This window comes from Fringilla coelebs (assembly GCF_963513975.1).
Source record: "Fringilla coelebs genome assembly, chromosome: 5".
Lineage (NCBI taxonomy): Eukaryota > Metazoa > Chordata > Aves > Passeriformes > Fringillidae > Fringilla > Fringilla coelebs.
This window is the reverse complement of record NC_140033.1, coordinates 59,147,209-59,166,476: the sequence shown is the minus strand read 5'-3', so window position 1 is coordinate 59,166,476 and position 19,268 is coordinate 59,147,209. Positions and strand designations below refer to the sequence as shown.

The 19,268-nt window shown below is 46.1% G+C and overlaps 1 protein-coding gene across 1 annotated transcript; it reads left to right on the top strand.

Annotated features, from left to right (window-relative positions):
- The first annotated feature begins 432 nt into the window (after positions 1 to 432).
- LOC311153851 (cystine/glutamate transporter-like) lies at positions 433 to 16,124 on the top strand. The gene is made up of 12 exons (XM_084205923.1): positions 433 to 1,463; positions 3,626 to 3,752; positions 4,498 to 4,613; positions 5,279 to 5,404; positions 7,807 to 7,906; positions 7,995 to 8,039; positions 8,238 to 8,361; positions 8,675 to 8,778; positions 10,668 to 10,764; positions 11,542 to 11,691; positions 13,952 to 14,126; positions 14,944 to 16,124. The coding sequence occupies exons 1-12, from the start codon at positions 1,271 to 1,273 to the stop codon at positions 15,006 to 15,008; spliced, it is 1,422 nt and encodes a 473-aa protein (XP_084062049.1). The 5' UTR covers positions 433 to 1,270; the 3' UTR covers positions 15,009 to 16,124.
- The last annotated feature ends 3,144 nt before the right edge of the window (positions 16,125 to 19,268 follow it).

Below are 19,268 nucleotides of genomic sequence, written 5' to 3'. Positions count from 1 at the left end.
TAAATTATTCAAGAAACCTGTAAAATAGGGCCTCATGTAAAGTGTAACTTTGCAATAATATACAGTCATGGGGCTGGGGCAAATATTCACCATAAAGCAATTTACTGTGTTAGAATAATGAGAAGAAAAGCACTGAAGCTGAGTGTGTGAGCATTATTGAGGATGTGTGGCAGGAGGCTGGACAAGAGCCAAATTATCTACTCCAGTCTTGTCCTGCCTGCTCTTCCAGGGATAATTACTAGTATAAAACATCTCCCTTGCTATTAGGAAAACTACAACTACGTTTGCTACAGCAAATTAGGCTGTAGTAACTGACCTGAATTCATCTTACCTACCTAAGCAGAAGGTGAGTTTCGTGGTGAAGTTGCCAATTTAGGGGTGATAGAGAGAGACAGGAGAGACGAGGAGGGGAAGTGGGAGGTTGCTGCAGTTTGTGAGAACTAAATCTGGATCAGTTCGTGATCCCTGAAGTGTCTGAAGTTCCTTCTTTTCTAGGAAAAACTTCACTGCTGCTGTTATTACCAAGGAATTTTTTATATTAATAGAAGACATGGCACATCTGCTAGTAATGACTAAGCTCTGTCTTACAACTGTAAACAGTACTTATTCCTGACTCTTCAGTACTTTGAAAGTAAAAAAGCTTGACACTACATTAAGAAACACTGATTAAATGGAGCTCTAGTGAGAAATCAGGGCTAGTTCATTCAGCAAGGGTGGCTGGAAGTTTAAAAAGCTTAAATCCTCTCCGTGCACCAACTAATGCAGCTTAATGTTTTTGTCATCTCAGATATTCTCAAGGTATTGATTGTTAGGTTTGCAACTTTAAATCTCTCTTCTGCCAGTGAGCTGAAATCAATGTATCCCCCATTAGATCCATTAAATTAACCCCAAACTGGCCAGTTCCAGTCTGGGCAATCTGACATTACTCAAAGTCAAATTTGGGAATCATCCTGAGGTGTGGCTGGCATGCAACATGTAACACTCTGTGCTGCCTGGGAGAAGAAGCAGAAAACACTTGAAGCGTCTCTTGGGAGCTGTGCTGATGAGAGAGATGATACCAAGGGTGTTCTACTCACCTGTGGTTTGGCTGGTACTTCTGCAGCTGAGGAGAGCAGATTCAACAGCTCTTGTCCAGCTGCTGAAAAAAAATTTTGTCCCAAAGAGAAGATCCTTGAATCCCTAACTCCTTGTCTTACAGGTGAACCTTGAGGACACTTGGGAGACTGTAGCTCCTGAATGTGTGACCTTCCCCTGTGATTAGAAGAAAGCCATGGGGAAGGACAAGAAAGAAGAGGCCATCTTCCTGAGGAAAAAGATCACTTTGCTGCGGGCTTTCTCGCTGCTCATCGGCAGCATGGTGGGCAGTGGCATCTTCATCTCCCCCAAAGGAGTCCTGAAGAACTCCGGCAGCGTGGGCTTCTCCCTGCTCGTCTGGTTCTCCTGTGGGCTCCTCTCCATGTTTGGTGAGTGCTGAGCTTTGGCAGCCCTTGCTGAAGCACTTGGGAGGTGAGGGGAGCCTGCACATTTTTATGTTTAGAAAGCTGGGAGACGAATAAACCCAAAATTTCTGGTATCTGCTGCAAAAAAAGGTTTAAGAAGTCAGGGGATAGTCACTAGGAGTTTTTAGTTCAAATTATTTCCCTGGGGTAGTGGACAAAGTTCCAGCACTTATGGTCAGTAATATCAGCTCATGTACAAGTCCAGGGGAGGGACAGTGACTGTGATGGGGACAGCATGGTCTCTGCCAGGAAAGCTGGGAGAGAATGAGGGGACTCGTTCTGTAAGGCAGGAAGGAGATGCACCCATTTAGGAGATGCGCCTAAAAGGGAACCCGAGGGCTGTGCTTTTCACAGACACTGTGAAGAGAGGAGGAAGGGAGGGTCCCAATATGCCCCATGGGACCCCCTTTCTGTCAGAGAGAATGGCTGGAGCAGCGTGCCTGGGGGGCTGCAGGGGATGCACCAGCCCAGGGTGGGTGTTGGGTGTCTGTAAGAAATGGTGTGGGGACGTCTGATGCTGCCCCACTTTCTGTGTGTCACTATTGGCTTGATTTCTGCCATTTAGTACCAGTCTTTTCTCCCAAAGGCTGCCTTTTTGATGACAGCTTCATTCTAGTTCTTTTGAAATAAGGTAGCTCTTCTAAGTTACAGTGGATAAAATCCATGGCTTTTAGTTTCTTTCATCGACTGTAAAAAATCACCATCTCAGACACTCTCTAAAGGTGCTATTAGGATAACTGCAAATTCTCCCAGCCCAGGAGACAAATCTGTTGCTTATAATAGTGGGTGACTTTAACATTCTTCTTCTGTTGTAACTTACTAAAAAAAAAAAATCCACCAAAAGGAAAAAACAAGAAGGAAGAAATACTCCATGTGAAAAAAAAAAAAAGCAAAGTGAGTGTCGCTCACTTTGACACTCTGGCATGTACATGCAAGTTTAGAAATTGAGACATTGGATTGTTAATAGGGCAACAAGTTGTTCTTGCTCTTAGCATATGTGTACCAATATTTCACATTGCAACCTGTGAGTGGTGGTTTGGTGAATTATACACTTCTGCCTAAAGAAAAGCTGACAGTACAATGTGGGCACGGTGTTTCTTTTAAGCAAGCAGGGCAGTAAATGACAATGTGTGTGTAATGTATGTGTAATCACACAGCCAAGCTCTGCCCTTGTAAAGGTTTTTCTCTGTACAGCATCCTTTGATACACTCTCCTGGAAGGCCCTTGGGAGCCTCCTTACCAAATGATTGTATTTTGTAGCTGGATTTGTCAGTTTGTTCTTCTCTTTTATCAGCTTGATGACCTCTCCTGATCATTTCTCTGACACCTTTTTGCAGTATATTTAAAAGGTCTGCTTTCTTTTGTGCATTTTTTTCTTTCAAGTGGGGTATATATACAAGTCCCATTCCATGAGTTCAGCAATATACTTATATGCATGCTTGAAGCAGTGAAAGGGACCCACTGGAACAAAAGAGATGAGCTGTCTGCCTATATTTGATGCTTTGAACAGGAGTTCTGCACAAATTTTCCAACAGGGGGGCAGGAAACACTGAGGTTGTCACCATCTTGCATGACCTGAATATGGCATGATTGCCATGGGACTTGGAGGCATGGCCATGTCACCACTGGATTCAAAGGAGGGAAGGGATTTATGTGAAGATGCAAGATAAGGACACAAGAATGTGGCCTGGGATCAAAAAGATGATTGAAATGACCAGTTCAGCCATGGCTTGTGGCTGAGCTGCTGGAGTTGCTTTGTAAGCACCATTTCATCAGTCCAACAGTGAGGAGAAGCAAGAATCCAGGATATCTTTCAAAGGAAACCTCTTGTAGCTCTGTGCAGCATTTCTATCACACACCCTTCTTCAGAGCTTCCATGGAAATGTTGTAACATTAACCATAAAATAGAGAATTTCTTTCCACCTGACAGGTGGGCCAATTCAAAACTTACTTCAAACCACAGCAGTGCACAAAAATAGAGAAAAGTGGTTTTGTTAAACCCCTTTTTCTTCCTCTCATTCACTACTTATTTTAAATGGACTTCTTCAATTCCTGAAAAATCATACAGAAAAGGGAAAAATCCCTGGAATTATTTACTTGGTACATATCTACCTGAACTTTTTTAGGTGCCTTGTGTTATGCAGAGCTTGGAACAAGAATCACCAAGTCTGGAGGACATTATATCTACATTTTGGAGACGCTAGGGCCTCTGCCAAGCTTCTTATTCCTGTGGGCAGAGTTTTTTGCTATCAGGTAAGAGATTTGACTCGCTTGCCTCTTCCTGGATGCAGTGATAATTTAAAATACCAAAAGTTATGGTGCCATGTAACAGTCCAGGCAGTTTGTAAAGGAAAGAGTTGAATGATTTCAAAAGATTTTTCAATGATAAAAGGAAGAAGGTGCAATGTGGAAATAGTTACAAATGTTGAATGTGTTCTGTACTTGAAGAATATCTCTCGTCTCCCCTGGCAGCTTGTGTACCCCAAGAGCTGTGGTATATTTCAGAGACTGACAATAGATGACAGATTTATTTCAGATCTTCTGTTTTCAGTGTGAAATTTTTTGGTTTCTTCAGATTCAGAAAGTGGAGACAACTTCCTGGCTTTGCCCCAAGTTACACAATTTATAAAATTGTGAACTACTTCTTTTTTTAACATTCAAAAGGAAGTCCTCACCTCTCAATAACCTGTATCCTTCATGTGAGCTTAGATGAGGCAGAACATATGCACTACACTTGCATTGCTCAGTATGATTAATCTCAACTTTTGCTTTCAAGTTGGAAATTAATCATTTTGCAGCATGTGGTTTTTAACCCATTTACTGAGAAAAACCTATGAGAAAAACTCGATGGGAATTCATCATCTGCATGGGTGAGAGGATTAAGCCAGGTGGGGAAACTTGCTCCCCTTCCCAAGTTTTGTGCAGTTTTACCTCATGCCATTTTTCAAGCATCCTCAGAGCAGTCTGTGCTTGGTTCCCCCCACACTCCCCACCCCAGGCCTGCCAACAGTGCTGTGGTTTCCCTGGCTTTTGGGCGCTACATGCTGGAGCCGTTCTTCGCCCCCTGTCCCGCCCCTGTCCCTGCGGTGAAGCTCGTGTCTCTCCTGGGCTACTGTAAGTACCAACATTTATGGGATTGTCCATCCTGGTCTCTCTGCCCTACACTAGGGGCACTTAGGGCTGTTATTTCCTGTACAACTGTGGGATAAGACAGCTGTCTTACCGCCTCAGCTAGCCAAAATGTTCTGATTCAAGGTGATGCTGTTGGGCCACTATACTCTCTAGGAAGTGGAATGGGCCTCCCTGTTGACCAGCTGGAGCCCTAGGTAGGGGGATTTTGCCAGCTGTGGGAGAAGAAACTCTCCATGTGTAATTGTGCAAAAGCCACATGAGCTGTGGGTGTAAGGCTTGAGGTTTTGGCCTCTTCTCCTGGTGCATCCAGCCCATGAAGCTGTCCTGCCTGCTCCAGGCTGGTGTGGACTGGCACAGGGAGTGCTGTGAAGTGGGCTCCTGAGATGTCCCACACCTTTCCCCCAGGCAGGTGTGGATCACCCAGCAGGAACCAGGTTCCTGCTCCCCTTTAGGAGTGTAAGTCAGCTCCCTCTTTAAGCACTGTATGCTGGATCAATGTTTCCTGACATCTCTCATCCCAGGCGTCCTCTCTAAGGCATAAAGACACAGCCTTCCCCCAGCATCCCTAGGGCAGGGAGAGCTGCTGTACTTTGTCCTGTGTGTGTTGAGCCCAGGCTGCAGCTGTAGCAGTGGTGTTTCCTCTCCAGACACGGTCCTGACCCTCAACTCCTGGAGCGTCACCTGGAGCGCGCGGCTGCAGACGGCTCTCTCCGTCGTCAAACTCCTGGCCCTTGCACTCATCATCGTGCCAGGGATGATGCTGCTGGCCCAGGGTAGGTGTTGCTGCGTGCCTGAGGAGGGTGCTCGATGTGCCCCCTGTCATGGCTTTTATCAGTGCCAAGTGCCAAGTGTGGTGCTCACTCAGCTGGCAGGAGCTTTCTCTGTCCATGTGCCAGATGTGAATTCGCTGGAAGCTGAGACTGGCGTAGGTGGCACAAGCTGCATCATTGCACTGGGCTGATGCACCTGGCTGGGTGGTGCTTTCTCCAAAATTCAGTGGGTCTTAGTGCCAGAGCATGTGTGAGCCTACCCAGGGTCACCCTAACCTTCCTCTGCAGATAGTCTTTCTTTGGAGTCAGACTTGCCTATTTCTAGTGTAGCTTGAAATCTTTCCAAAGCAGCACAAATATGGACATTGAGGATATGTGACAGCATCCCCTGTGAGAATCACAGCTGTGTAATGAGCTACCAGCCCTCAGCTGAGCCCTGGTAATGGCATCTCTAACCCTTCTGTGGCATAAGCTAATGTTTTTTACTTCCAGATTGAGATGGGTGCTAATTCAGTGAATTTACAATGAACTTGGTACAGTATTTCATGCCTGTATGCAGAGTGGGGGAGAAAAACCCTACCAGTAGGATCTTCTGTGAACCATACAAGAGAACTGGCTTTAATCCAAACCTCAGTTTATAGAAAAGCCCCAGGCATTCCCACTCAAGGGATGAAGCCTGCTCCCTCTTCATGCTATTACCTTCTTCTGCAGAGAAAGCACCACAGGCAATGGGCTCCGTGTGCATGTTTCTTTCTGATGTCTGGAGCTGGCTCCTTTGAACATGCAGAGCTCCCCTTGGGCTGGCAGTGCTTCTGAACTAAAGGACTGCCCTGCAGCTAGGAATCCCCAGCCATTATTGTTAGGAATGCCTTCAAATGACAATCTGGAGCCCTGGCACCCGTCCTCTGGTGTGGGGGATAAATGCAGGTGACATCTGGAGGGAGAATTCACCAAGAGACTCCAGCATGACAGGTTGTATTTAATGTGACTCATGGGGGACTGTAAATTGCTCATTAATGCATTGCAGGCAATAAATCCTTTTCATGCACCATCACTTACCAGCCATCATTTTGGAACAAAAAAAAGTACCCCAATGGACACAGTTCTATATTTTGGGTTAGTTTTCTTCAAACCTATCTTCAAATTGACTTTTTTTTTTTTTTGGTGCTTAAAAATCAGTTTTGCACTTTTAAATAATTTTGCCTGATTCCTCTGCCTTGTGCTGCTTTTTTTTTTATTGCAGTTCTGTCCTTTCCTTTGCCATTACCTTCTCTTTGGCTCAGGCATATATTAGAGACTTGCTGGGCCAGCGTTTCAAGCCCAGGTGCCCAAATCTCATCACTGAACTTCTTGCAGAAGCACCTCCATAGAAGTGGCCTGACTTTCTCACAGAGCACTTTGCTCTGTGCTATGTCACACCTTGCCTGGTAAAGCCCAACTAGGAAAGCTTCTCACCTCTTAAAGAGAGTTTGTTATGGAAAATTGAACATAGATGTGGTACCAAACCTTGGATTACCTGGATTTGAAAATGTTGTCAATGCAATTCTTTTTGACTGTGTTTGAATGAGAGGCCATTCAGAATTGCTCTCTTCCCTAAATCTTTTTGTTTTGATTTAGAGAAAATCCTAACTTTGATTTTTTTGGGGCTTTTTGTTTTGTTTTGTTTTTTTTGTTTGTTTGGTTTGGGTTTTTTGTTAAGCTTTGTTTTGTTGTTTCAAGCAGAGAACTTGAAAGAAAATTAGGGGAGTTGGTAGATATCTGAGACACCTCTACTCTGAACATGTTATTTGCTTCCCACTCTGTGTCCTTTCCTGTGGGTGGGTGGTGGTGGGTCAGACTGGCAGTCCTTGCTCCCATCCCCTCCTCCAGCCTGGTTCCCATGCTCTGGCCAGCACAGGGCTGGGGTCAGTGCTCCAGCAGCAGGAACAGCAGAGAGCACAGTGAGAGCTGAGTTAGCTGCCTTGCTGGCTGCACCACATCAAAGGGGAGTGTGTCTCCAGCTGCTGAGGGGGCTGGGGACTGAACACGGGGGTCAATCCAACAACTTAATTTTGGACCTAAAGGAAGGAGAGGACCACATGGATCCGCTCATCTCCATGATCTCCTGTTCCCACACCAGGGTCTGTTGAAAACAACTAGCTATTGTTGTTGCCCTTCCTGAAATGCCTACCCTAGCTGGACAAGGGATAGAGTATTTTTGGGTTTTAATGTCACCGTAGGAAAGTGAACATATCAGCCACAGCACTGAAGTTAAAGCAATTAAATTAATTTGAGTTCCCTTCTCCAAGGAAATCACAAACGCTCTTCCCAGGCCTGGGCAAGAGGTACAAGGGATGTTATCCTACGGGGAAGGAAGCCTGTCTCTGACGTTTTCCTGCTCTGTGTCCGTTGTTTGTCTCCTGCAGGCCACACCGAGAACTTCCAGGATGCTTTTGACAGACAGTCTCTGGTTCTGGATAAGCTCCCCCTGGCTTTCTATGCAGGCATGTTCGCATACTCCGGCTGGTAGGTGCGATGGGAGGCGCCTCCCGGGCAGCAGACAGGTGCCCTCAGCATGACTCAGACTCTCACCCTGTCTCTTCCCATCGTGCAGGTTTCAGACCAGCTTTGTGCGTGAAGAGTTGGTCAAACCTGAACGGTAAGGCTGGGAGGAAGCCGCCCTGGGTTACCAGCCTCGGTGATCCCACAGCTTTCCCGAGTGCAGTCCAGGAGGAATAACTTTGTGGGTTCACCTGACTGCAATCAATTGTACTGCCAGATAAAATCTGCAGTAATACTGTGCATAACAAGGGATAGCAGCTTGTTCTTTGTGTGTGTGTGTTCCCCTTCATTGCAGAAATATCCCCCTGGCTGTCATCGTGTCTGTGATCACAGTAATTGTGGGATACATGCTCACCAATGTCTCCTATTACACAGTCCTGGGAACAGAAGATGTTCTGGCTTCTCCTGCTGTGGCTGTGGTGAGTTGGCATTGCTATTGCTATCTCCTCAGTGCGGCCAGCTTGTGCTGTGGTCATGACAAGTCTTTCAGAGATGGTTTTCCTATAAAATATTTTATTGCTTTGTAATTTTTCTGGAATACTGGGCAATAGTAAATTCTTCTTGTTGTGGTTCCTAAAAGATAATGAAAAGTAACTTGCAGATGACAGTAGAAAAGGTGAGATTTGTGACTTTTATATTACTCCTTCAATGGAAGAAGTTTTCTTTTTTTCACCCTGATGTGACCTAGAGATCACCATATGCTCCCTAAAGTCATGTTTGCTCTTCCTCCAGAGCTTTGTGCAGCGAGCCTTCAAAAGCCTGATCTCTGTGGTCCCTGTCCTTGTCGCACTGTCCTGCTTTGGAACCATGAATGGAGGAATCTTCACGTTTTCAAGGTCACATCCCTAAGGGTCTATTATGCTTTTGGCTTACTGAATCAGAGGGAAGCATCACTAACCTCTGCAACTACCCATCCACACAGTGGCATTTTAGCCACTCTTGTGGAAAAAAATAAGCCTTTTGACTCCCAGGCTGTCAGCTACAGGATGGTCCCTTTTGGCTAAGAGTCTACTTTTTCGGTTTCTGACCAGATCCAGACTTTGGTACCCAGGACTGGTCACAAAGATTTTTATCTTCTCCCCTACCCTTCAGTTTAAATCCCCAGTTTAAAGTGAAATGTCAGTGTTTCTGGTGAACTAAAGGCTTTGTTGAAGTTGGCAGCTGCTCAGTGAGACTGTGTCTTCATCCACTGGGTTCACCCAGCTGTGCTGCTGGAGGGCATGGGGTCCCTCTGTTGTGAGGCTCTCTAGGCAAACTCTCCCTTGAGAACTTTGCTTTGAAGTCAGTGAAATGTCATTGGGATGGGCTATTTCTAAAGCAATAGTCAAGGTTCAAGAAGTCTTGTTACAGCAATAAGAACAGCTTTGTCCCATGGAAAAATAAACTTGCCAGCTTCACTGTCTGCCACACTCCGTGTCCTTATGGGAGCCTTGAAATTGGAGAGGAGGGCAGGCCTTATGAACAAGATCCTGATGTTGTGCTGGTCCTGGGGAGCTGAGCAAACTCTCTGCAGTGGGTTTTGCTTCACAGCTTTGATTGCAAATGGAAAAATCAGTTGATCTGAAAGGAATGTCTCACAGCCTGAAAGCTAATGAATTATCTGATCCACTACTCTGAAGTCCTATATTAAATACAGGTGTGGAGGATCCTTCCCATTAGCCGCTCCAGATAATGCTTTTCTTTGAGGATGAGAAGTCATTGGACAGCACAGAGGTCCTTAGTGTCCCCTACTGACCTTCTCTCCCCATCCTGGCATCATTAACATAATCACTGCTGAAAGTCCATATAAACACTGATGGGGCCTCCCTGGCTGCCTGCCAGCCACACCCCTGCAAAGCCACAGAGACAGCAATAAAACCAGTTGTACACTTGTGCCCCAGCTGCTTGGGGCCCTGCTTCAGCCCAGCTGATGCTCTGGCATGGTTTGTCTGAGGATATTAAATTTCTAAAATTGGATGTGATTGTCTTTTCCCTAATTGGTCTTTCACGAGTCAAAGGAGGGATGCAAGCAAGGAACTCTCTGCTCTCATTTTGTAGCTGTTCTTGTGTGTAGCTGGTCTCTTGGCAGTATGACAAACTGTATTTTCCAACAGCTGACAAGAGAATTGGAAATCATCTGTCATTTGAGGTGATTGCCCTTTATTTTTTCTATATATGTACATATAAGAATATAGGCTTCAAAGCTGACAATCCCCTTTCATAAACTTACCAGTTTTTCTTACAAAGGATTAAAGTTTGTGATCCCTCCACTTCCTTTTCACTGGAAAGATTAATTCCTCTTTTGACAGCAAGAGACTTTCTTACTCCTGTTTCCAGTCTGAGTTCATTCTTGGTCACTTTGGACTTGCCCAAAGGTCTCTGCAGATGAGGCACCCAAGGAGACACTGCCAGTGGTTCTGATGGTGGGCTCTGACCTGCACTGAACTGGTCTTGGCAGAGCTGTGGGAACTCAGCCTTGGTTTTCTCCCAGATGCCCCCAAAGTGGAGCTCTGAGCAACTTGGTCTAGTGGAAGCTGTCCCTGCCCATGGCAGGGGGGTGGGTTCCAACCCAAACCAAACTTTCTCTGAAAGTGCAGCTAAAGGCAAAACTGTGGCCTTGAACAGCAGCAGACCTGTGCTGGGCAAGGGAGCAGGTGCCTTGATGTCTCAGGTCAGTCCAGTGACTCATCTCATTTCTAATGTGGATGTAGAATGTTAATGTACAGGGCTCCCTGTCTTTTCCTAGGACTCTGTTTGTGGCTTCCAGGGAAGGGCAGTGGCCTCCTCTCTTCTCCATGATCCACATTCGAAGACATACACCCCTTCCTGCTGTCATGTTAATGGTAAGGAGATCTGGCTGTGCATGACATGCTCTGTTCTTTTGCTGTCTTGGCTTTCTTGCAAGGACTGGATAAACTGAGGAGTTTTAGAGGGTGTTGGGACATTAAATTACTCCCTGAAAAATAAAGAAGGCAGGATACAGGAAATGGCTGCAAAGTATTAAGTCCCCTTGAGCCAGCAGTGGTATCCAAATGTACAACCTTGAAGTCCCTGCCTTATAACATTGCACACCTTTTTTAAAATACAGTCCCTATCATCTGCCACAGGTGCTGCTTTATATTGCCTTATGAAAATAGCTCTGCCAGGCTTTGGCTATCTGGAAATTTAAAATTCCCAGGTGTGATGGAAATGCAGGGAATGAGCATTTGTAGAGATGGTCTGGTCTCATGTTTTGGTTTGTTCAGGGTTTTTTTTGTGGCAGTGGTCCAGCTCCATCCCAACTGTGCTGCAGTGCCTGTTGCAGCTTGGCTGAGCTGCTAAAAACTTAGCAGATGTCATTGTAGATAGCCTGTGTGCCAGCAGTGCAAGCTTTTGGATCATGCATGTTTTAATTGCCCTGGCTTGGACATGAAGCATCGAAGATGCTGCTGATCTTGGAATGATCCCTCTTTTCTGTAGCACTACAGATGAGTGCCTTTAGGTCTTTTGCCTTCACTCTGTGACACTATTTTGTAAAGCTCTCTGACCTCCAAAATGCTGGGGCTGTGAAGTAGTTGCAGGGGGGTTGGAGGAGGTGATCCATGGCTGTAATGACTGTATTTCGTGTTCAAAATGCTCAGTTCCCTTTGGTCACTGCCATGGTGTGCATTGGAGACATCTACCATCTACTGAACTTCTTCAGCTTTTCCCGATGGCTCTTCATAGGATTGGCCACCTTGGGGCTCATCGTCCATCGCCACCGTCACCCAGAGCTGCACAGCCCCTTCCAGGTGAATGCACAGCACATACCTGGCAGCCAGGAACGTGCAGGCCTGCCATCCCTCTCTTTGAATTGCTCATAACTGCAGCATCACATGGCCATGGCTGCCTTTAGGCTCTAAGGGGTTTCAGTCTCTGATGCTTAATAATGTCTGTGGGGAGCTCCTGAAACTGATTGGTGTGCCCAAACAGCCAGATGTGATAAATCCTATGAAGCCAGTTCTACATAGGCTCTCCAGATGCATCTGTTAGAAGATTGCTCAGTAGAAGGGACAAAGTTTCAGGCTTGGAACTGGGAGATGTGCAGAGAGAAGTTCTCTGGCTCATCTCTTGTGGCCTACATGAAGGGACTCTTGCCTGGATGTTATTTCAGTGGCAGGTAAGTCTCAGCTTTGGCTGAGAAGCAGGAAGGTGTATCAGGCTTGGGGGGAAAGGAGGGGTCTTGGGACTAAACCTGACTTGGGAGGAATCATCTGCTGGTATGGAAATAATGTCTCATGTAAAGCAGTGGACACCTCTTGTGGCCTTTCTCACTTCACTGGGCACTGGGATCCCTCCTCAGGTCAGCAGGGGATGCTGGAGCAGCTTTCCTGTGCTTGGGCACCTTTCCCACTGCCAGATAATATGCAGAAGGCATTAATTAGGTTGGGGCGGTGCTTGGTGCGGGTGCAGTTTGCTCCTGATGCCCCTGCGTGGTGCCCCCAGGCAGCAACTCCCGGGAAGAGAGAGGACCTCCGGGGCTGTGGGCACTGGGCAGCCAGGAGCTTGGGAGACAGAAATGCTTCCTGCAGCTCGCAGGAGTCCTCTGTGAGCTGGGTGCACCCTCCTGCAAAGTTTGGGGTAATTTTTCTCCTCGGTCTTTGCATTTAGCAGAGACCTTGAGGCTTCCCAGTTTGTTGGTTGGCTGCGCTCGCATACTCCCCCAGAACCAAACTGAGTAAGTTTAGTTTAGTTTTTCTTTCAAACCAGTCTTCTCAGGGGAGATGTATTAGCGGGTGGCGCTGCTGATGGTTTCAGATGCTGAGATTTTGCCCGGGTTTTCAGACTTCCAGCGGCTCCTAAATGCTGGTTAAACGAGGGAGGGAAACACTAGCCTTTTGGTCAGCCCGGCCGGTTTCCACCCGCCTTTTCCCTGGTTTTTGTCAGTCCTGGGCAGGAGGCAAGGGCTGCGCGCAGGTGCCGCGGGCCCGTGCTGCGCTCTAGTGGCCGCACGCTGCCGCTGCCCGGGGGGGAGAGCGAAGCGTGGCAGGCGTGTGACAGCGCTGGTACTTACTCTCTTTACAGCATTCTGAGTTAAAAACGGTGAGAAAACACCGGAAAGAGGAGGGAGCAGTCCGCTCGCACACCTCTCAAGCAGATGTGCGGCGTGAGTGTGTGCATGTAGGAGCGGCTGGCAGAGGATGCTCTGCTGGAAAGACAAGAGCACCTAAGTTTGATGGCTGGATGGCTGCCATACCTAGAGCAACTGATCTCTTCCAACTTGGCATGCTGAGTATCCAAAATACAATCTTTATTACTGGTAAAGATTGCCACCTTATATGAGAGCAGCTCCTTCGTTCCATCAGCCACGGCAAGGAGTTACTTGGCAGAGCTTGGATCCAGAGACAGAGAGAGTGTTTCACAGTTTTATTATTTATTGCAGTCTTCCTATTTGCTCTCCAAATAACCCAGGTGATTTGGCTAATCCAATAGGGTATGGTTGAAGTGCTGAGTGCTGCTTTGATTTTCACCATGGTGTCACTGAAGCTGAAATTCTTGGTGCAGGTACTACAGAGATAGGGAGTCTGGTTTGTCTTGCTTCAGTCACTATAAGTCTCAGGCAAACTGGAGGCAGGTCAACACGAATCATGAGTTTTATAAGCAAACAATACTTGATTCAAAGTGTCATTTCTTTCTTGGCTTCAGATTTTCCCTCAGCAGTTGTCTTAGGGGGCACGTAGGTATGTGTGCTTGGGCATGCACAGGTGCAGGACAGTCACAGAGCTGTGGGCTGTAGGCGGCTTCTCCCCCTGCTTGGCTTCCAGTTGCAAGTTAGGTTTAGATTTTGGTGCACATGATATAGGAGGCATGCACCTCACAGGGCACACTGGGCCCTGAAGCTGATGCAGTTGTTTGCAGTCTGATTGTACAGAAGCATTCTGTAGGACAGGATATGATTATCCTCATTTTCTTTGGGCGGAGAAGTGAATACAGCATGTGCTGGCACATACGGAGTCTGATCGGCTACAGCCACCAGCTTTCCCTGATAGTCTCCTGTGCTCTTTTCCTCAGGTTCCCCTGTTTGTTCCTGTCTCTTTTACCATCATCTGCCTCTTCACAGTGGCAATGTCTTTCTACTCAGACCCTGTGAACATCAGCATTGGATGCACCATAGTGTTGAGTGGTTTTCCAGTCTACTACCTCATCATTCACAGGCAGATGTCAGATCGCTGCCGCAACCTGTTTTGTAAGTATGCATTTCACTTTCAGTATTGTGGACCTAAACATGCCCAAGGGTCAGGGTGCTGGTTTGTTGCCAGGGTTCACCTCTGATGCAAATTGGTCCTTGACCAACAGATGTCATGAAACCTAAATCATGACTGCTGGCACCACTCTGGTGTTTTTCCCAAGGCACGGCCTCCACAGCCAAATTTTTTTAACAAAGACAAGGCTGAAGTCTACCAACAGGGGGAACAGAGAGGGTCTATTTCCCACCCCAGCCCTAGTACCTACTAAACTTTATCATGTCTTTGGGATCACAAGCTCTGGGTGAAATTTGTCTGGAGCAGAAAGACCAAAGGTTAGGATAGAGAGACTACATCAGACGTTGTAACCCCATGCACAAACTTGTTTGCTGAAAGGCTGAGGAGAGGACTGCTAGGAGAAGAGTACTGCCAGAGGTCTGTGGCCTTGTGAGGAGGCCAGGATGGTTTGGGTACAAATGTAGCTGTGGAAATGAAGTACATCTCCACTCCAGGCAGTGTGTAGTACAGATTTCCTTTGCATGTAGGCATGGTGGCACAAGGGCTTTTTCAGAAACGAGAGCCCAGGTTTGAATTTAATTTGTCGTTTCTGTTCCAAGTCTTGTTTTCTTTTGATTTGATGTTGGATGGAGGTGCATCACTAACCACTGAACAGAAGACAACATATAGCAAGAAAGGAAACAGATATAGTGATCTGCCAACATAAAGTGTTCCAACCATCAGTGCTGATGCTCTGATTTTCAGCCATGTCTCAGGATTTCCTCTGGACTAAGCTTCCTTCCTTTTTTTCCACCTTTTCAGATTATCTTACACACAAACTACAGTTACTGCTGGAAGTTGTCCAACAAGAAATCAAGACTTACTGAAAAAAACCCATCAAAACTCACAGAAGACAATAAAAATCTGCTTACACCATTTTTGACACCTTTGATCCTACTAAAAGCAGGCCATGCTTTTATTCTTTTTAGTCAGTGCAACTGAGGATGACTGAGCCAAAACCTTGCTGCAAGTGTTCCTAAACTTGCCAACTGGGATCTGTTCCTGCCCTTTTATTTTTTTCAGAAGAGCAAACTAGTTCTCTGAAATGAGCTTGCTTTCCCTGCAGAGTGTCTTTGAAACCAAGATCTTAATTTTGCAGCCTAGCCCAGTCCTGAGAAAAATGTGTTTGTATGTGTGTGTGTGTGTGTATCTGTGTACAGAGACAGTATTTTGTTTTCCTGGCTTGGCAAATAGAGGAAGTGGGCATGTTGCAAAACTTAGAATCCAATACATGGAAGCCAAATGTAAGTTTCAAACAGAACCACTACAGCAGCCTTGTTGTGGACAAGAGGAATGGCTGGGGAGAGCTAATTAGAGATAAGGCAGATGAATTGGAAATGGGAATACAGGGGGATAAAATTTTATCCACCAGAAACTGCAGATTGAGCTAATGAGAAGATATTTGAAATTCAAGTATTAACAAAGTAAAGTCAGAATGTCTTGCTTTGATTTTTGTGTAAGCAGAATGAGTTTTTTAGCCTTGAAATAATCTTTCAACTTTCAATTTTGAAATGACATTTTTAAATGTACAAATGCATTTTTTAAAACAATCAGTTAAATATCAACTAGAATATGACAGGAGAGAACCTGGTCCCTCCCCCAGCTTCCCAGACCCATTCCTCACCAGTGAAGTTGAAAACTCAGAATTTGGCCTAGCTCCAGTGAAATACAATTCCTCTTCTAATTAGACAGGACCACTGATGAGACTTGGGCAGATTCCTGAATAAATGCATCTTCTGGTGTGCTGTAAGAAGCCACGAGTGACTTCATATCCAAGCTTTAACTTGCCAATTGCGCATGACTTGCTGATTTAATCCATAAATGCTCATTTGAACTAATGGCATAAGAAAGGTTTCCATTATTGGATTACTTTGGTTTACATGATTACATTATTAATGTGGCAATGTTATGTCCAGATAGTACAGCAATTACCTATTTACAATCACGTAATTGTTAATCAGTTCCTAAAAGATGGGAAGTAGCATGCTGAGACTCCTCTAATGACTGCTGGAAAGAGGAACAGCAGAATGTGGAGCATTTTTAAATCCTTTGTATCAAACATTTATGTACTTAAAATAAAAACAAAGGACCATTTATCCAATGTTATCTACTGAAACACGTAAAATTTTGGAACTAAAGTTGGGTTATTTTCAAAGCAATTGAGAATTATTATTCTTGTAGTGATTGCTTCCTGTTCCTGTGCTGAATTAAGCTGGGACAGCAGCAGTGTGGTTGCAGGGCTTGTTTCCCCACTACTCTCCCACAATTTAATTTACAAGCCGCTGGACATTGTCCAACAGGAAATACAATCTCACTGGGAAAACCCTCACAGTAGAAACCATCACACCCTACAGGAGAAGTTACTGCTTTAAATGATAGAATGGATTCAAGTGAGATCTGGAAATGCTTCCAGGACTCCAGCCAAGAGCCAACCCCTCTTCGTGCCAGGCTTTCCTGAAGCTGAACCGCCTGGCACACCTTCCCACAGCACCCCAGTGGTGGACCAGGACCCACTATGGGGGGCTGGGGGACCTACCTGTGGAAGACCTTGCAGAACCAGGTGAGCTCAATCACCCCATTTCCTGGGTCCACCCACTTGGTTTGGGGGATTTTACACATCTTAAGGAAAAAGTATGAGGTACTGCCAGCCTGGTCCCAGGCTGCAACACCCATGTGAGCACACTGTACACGTGTTGTAGCATCAGGACTCCCACACCAAACCTTGGAGCAGTCTGAAATTGCAGCAGAGCTGCTGTGTGTCACAGAGGCACTGACAAAGGGTGAAAAGTCCCTTCTTTGTCTATGTCCTCTGAAGAGAAAAAGCAAACAAGAATTGAAATTCCTGGGAGGAACTAAGTAATGTTACCTGCTGGACCATGGTTTCTTTATAAAGGATAAGTCATTTGACATATGCAGGGAAACCACACTTGGGTGCCTCTGCTGACTGTGCAGGAATATGATCTTGCAGGGCTATACTTAGGAAGTCTGCTCTAAGACCTGTTCCATTCCCAGATACTGGAAATGCAGACAGATAAAGAACCATGGCTGAGAAATCAGAGGTTCAACAGCTCCATGGACGACATTGCAATTAAAAGGGATAAAAATAAAAAATACAGTGTTCAGAAGATATCAGTTTACAGTGAGCTCAAGTTTCCAGTTTATTTTTAGAGACGCTGGTGTTCTGCTCCCAGCAAATATATGTTAACATTTTCTACCAAGCCAGAATGCTCTTCCTAAAGCTCCTGTCTCATGTCTACTGAAGCACTTAGGCCTCAGTGGGTCTAAGAGCTTCAAGAACGGCCAGAAGCGAAAGAAAGTGAGTTCATAATCACATTTGTAGTGTTGATTTTTTGGTTTGGTTTGGTTTTTTGTGTGTGTGGGCTAGGGGTTTTGTTGTTGGTTTGTTTGTTTTAATGCTATGTCTGTAGAATGCACTCAGAGTGTACCCTTTCTGGAAACTCAGAGATTTATGTGTTTCAGCCACTACTGATCTGGTGTGACTGGATCACCAGGAAAGAAAAATATTCTGGGCAGTTCAACTGAACACAATCTGAGACTAAAAAGAAGTCAAGAAAATGCTTTTGGCTTAACAAGTTTGCATCTTAAAACTACTTGACGTGTTGTTAAGCTTTATGCCTCAGAGCTCTGCTGGGAAATATTGTCATCTTCTGAAAGGCTGGAGGTCAGACTGGAAAGCTCCTAAGCTTTCTGTCTGATTAGTGTGGGGAAGAGCAGAGAGGAGGATGAGACTTCAAGGTGCATGAACAAAAACACCTGGGACGTTGCAGAGCTCCTAGGGCTGAGCGAGCCTGTCTCACAGGGCTCTGTGCTTGGCACACGCAGGTTTGTGTGGCTCAGTGTGGCTCTGCTTGCTGCAAACCCCCCAGCAGTGCCCACACAACCCTGGGGAGAGCGGGATGGACAACACCCACTTCCTGCACTGAGATTTGGGGGGGCACTTTGCAAGGCAACGTCAGCTGTTGGCTTTCCAAGAATGATGTTCAACAGAAGCTGCTTCTTATAGAAAGGAGCAAGTCCTGAATACCCCCAACCACTGGAAGGCAGAGAAGAATTGGCTCTAGGTAAGTACAAGGACAGGAACCCAGAAGCAGGGGTAAACTCTGCTGGTTTGCAGTGACACTGATTTTGCAGCTGTATCTGCCAAAGCCCTGGGCTGTGCCTGGCCTGCTCGTACTTGGCAGAAGCGCATGCGTCTGTCGCAACCAGCTGAAGGAAACGTTACCCAGCCCCACTTCCTTAAGGGTCTGTGGCAGAGAGGCACCCGCGCTCCACGGAGAGGCTGCGAGGGAGACAGCCAGGTACAGATGTGCTGTGGGCAGTTCACAGGGAGCTCTCACAGCTCTGCTCACTCTCACAGCCAGCCCTGGCTCACTTTTGAAGGTGTTGCTGCACCCGGGGTACCTTTGCCATGCAGAGCAAGGGTTGAGCAGGCTTATCCAGCCTGGCAAGCACAAGGCTGATGCCCTCAGCTCCTGAGGGTGGTGACTGGGCAGCCCAAGGACAGAACTGTGCCAGGGAAATGGCACATGCTGGGCTCTGACAGCCTTCCCAGGGTGCAGCTCAGAGGGGAGGGTTGGACACACAGGAAGTTCAGGTTTTCATAGCTTGTGGGCTTGGTTTTCAGGTCTGCTGGAGGGTTACCTGCTTGCACTTTGTCATACTGTAAGTTGTGTTTGTATCTTCATTCATTCATCTTTTTTTCTTGTGTAAGGGAAAAGGTAGCATGAGGCTTCTTTTTAAGTATAAAATTGTCTCTTATAAAGTTACTCCTGTTAAGATATAAAAAGCAAATGTAGAGTTGCACAGGACCATATAGCGAGATCTTCAGCAAAATGTGAAGGACACTACTGTCTTGCTGGCAAAACATTTCTGTCTGCTTCTGAAGTGTTTCACCTCTGTTTATTTCTAGCTGGGGTTAGTTGATCAGTGGAGAATCCCAGCATGGAGCAGAAATGCTGGAAAGTGAAAAGGAAAGAAGGTCACAAGTGGACAGATTTGCACGCTCATGTGATTAGGGTAGACTGGGAGCCCCAAGTCTCGGCGGAGGAGCTGGCAGAGGTTAGCAG

Bases quoted from the DNA above. Each gene is read 5' to 3' on its own strand.
- LOC311153851 (XM_084205923.1), top strand. From the start codon at position 1,271: ATGGGGAAGGACAAGAAAGAAGAGGCCATCTTCCTGAGGAAAAAGATC. The intron at 5,405-7,806 runs GTAGGTGTTGCT...TGTCTCCTGCAG, and splicing joins GATGATGCTGCTGGCCCAGG to GCCACACCGAGAACTTCCAG. The intron at 7,907-7,994 runs GTAGGTGCGATG...CCCATCGTGCAG, and splicing joins ATGTTCGCATACTCCGGCTG to GTTTCAGACCAGCTTTGTGC.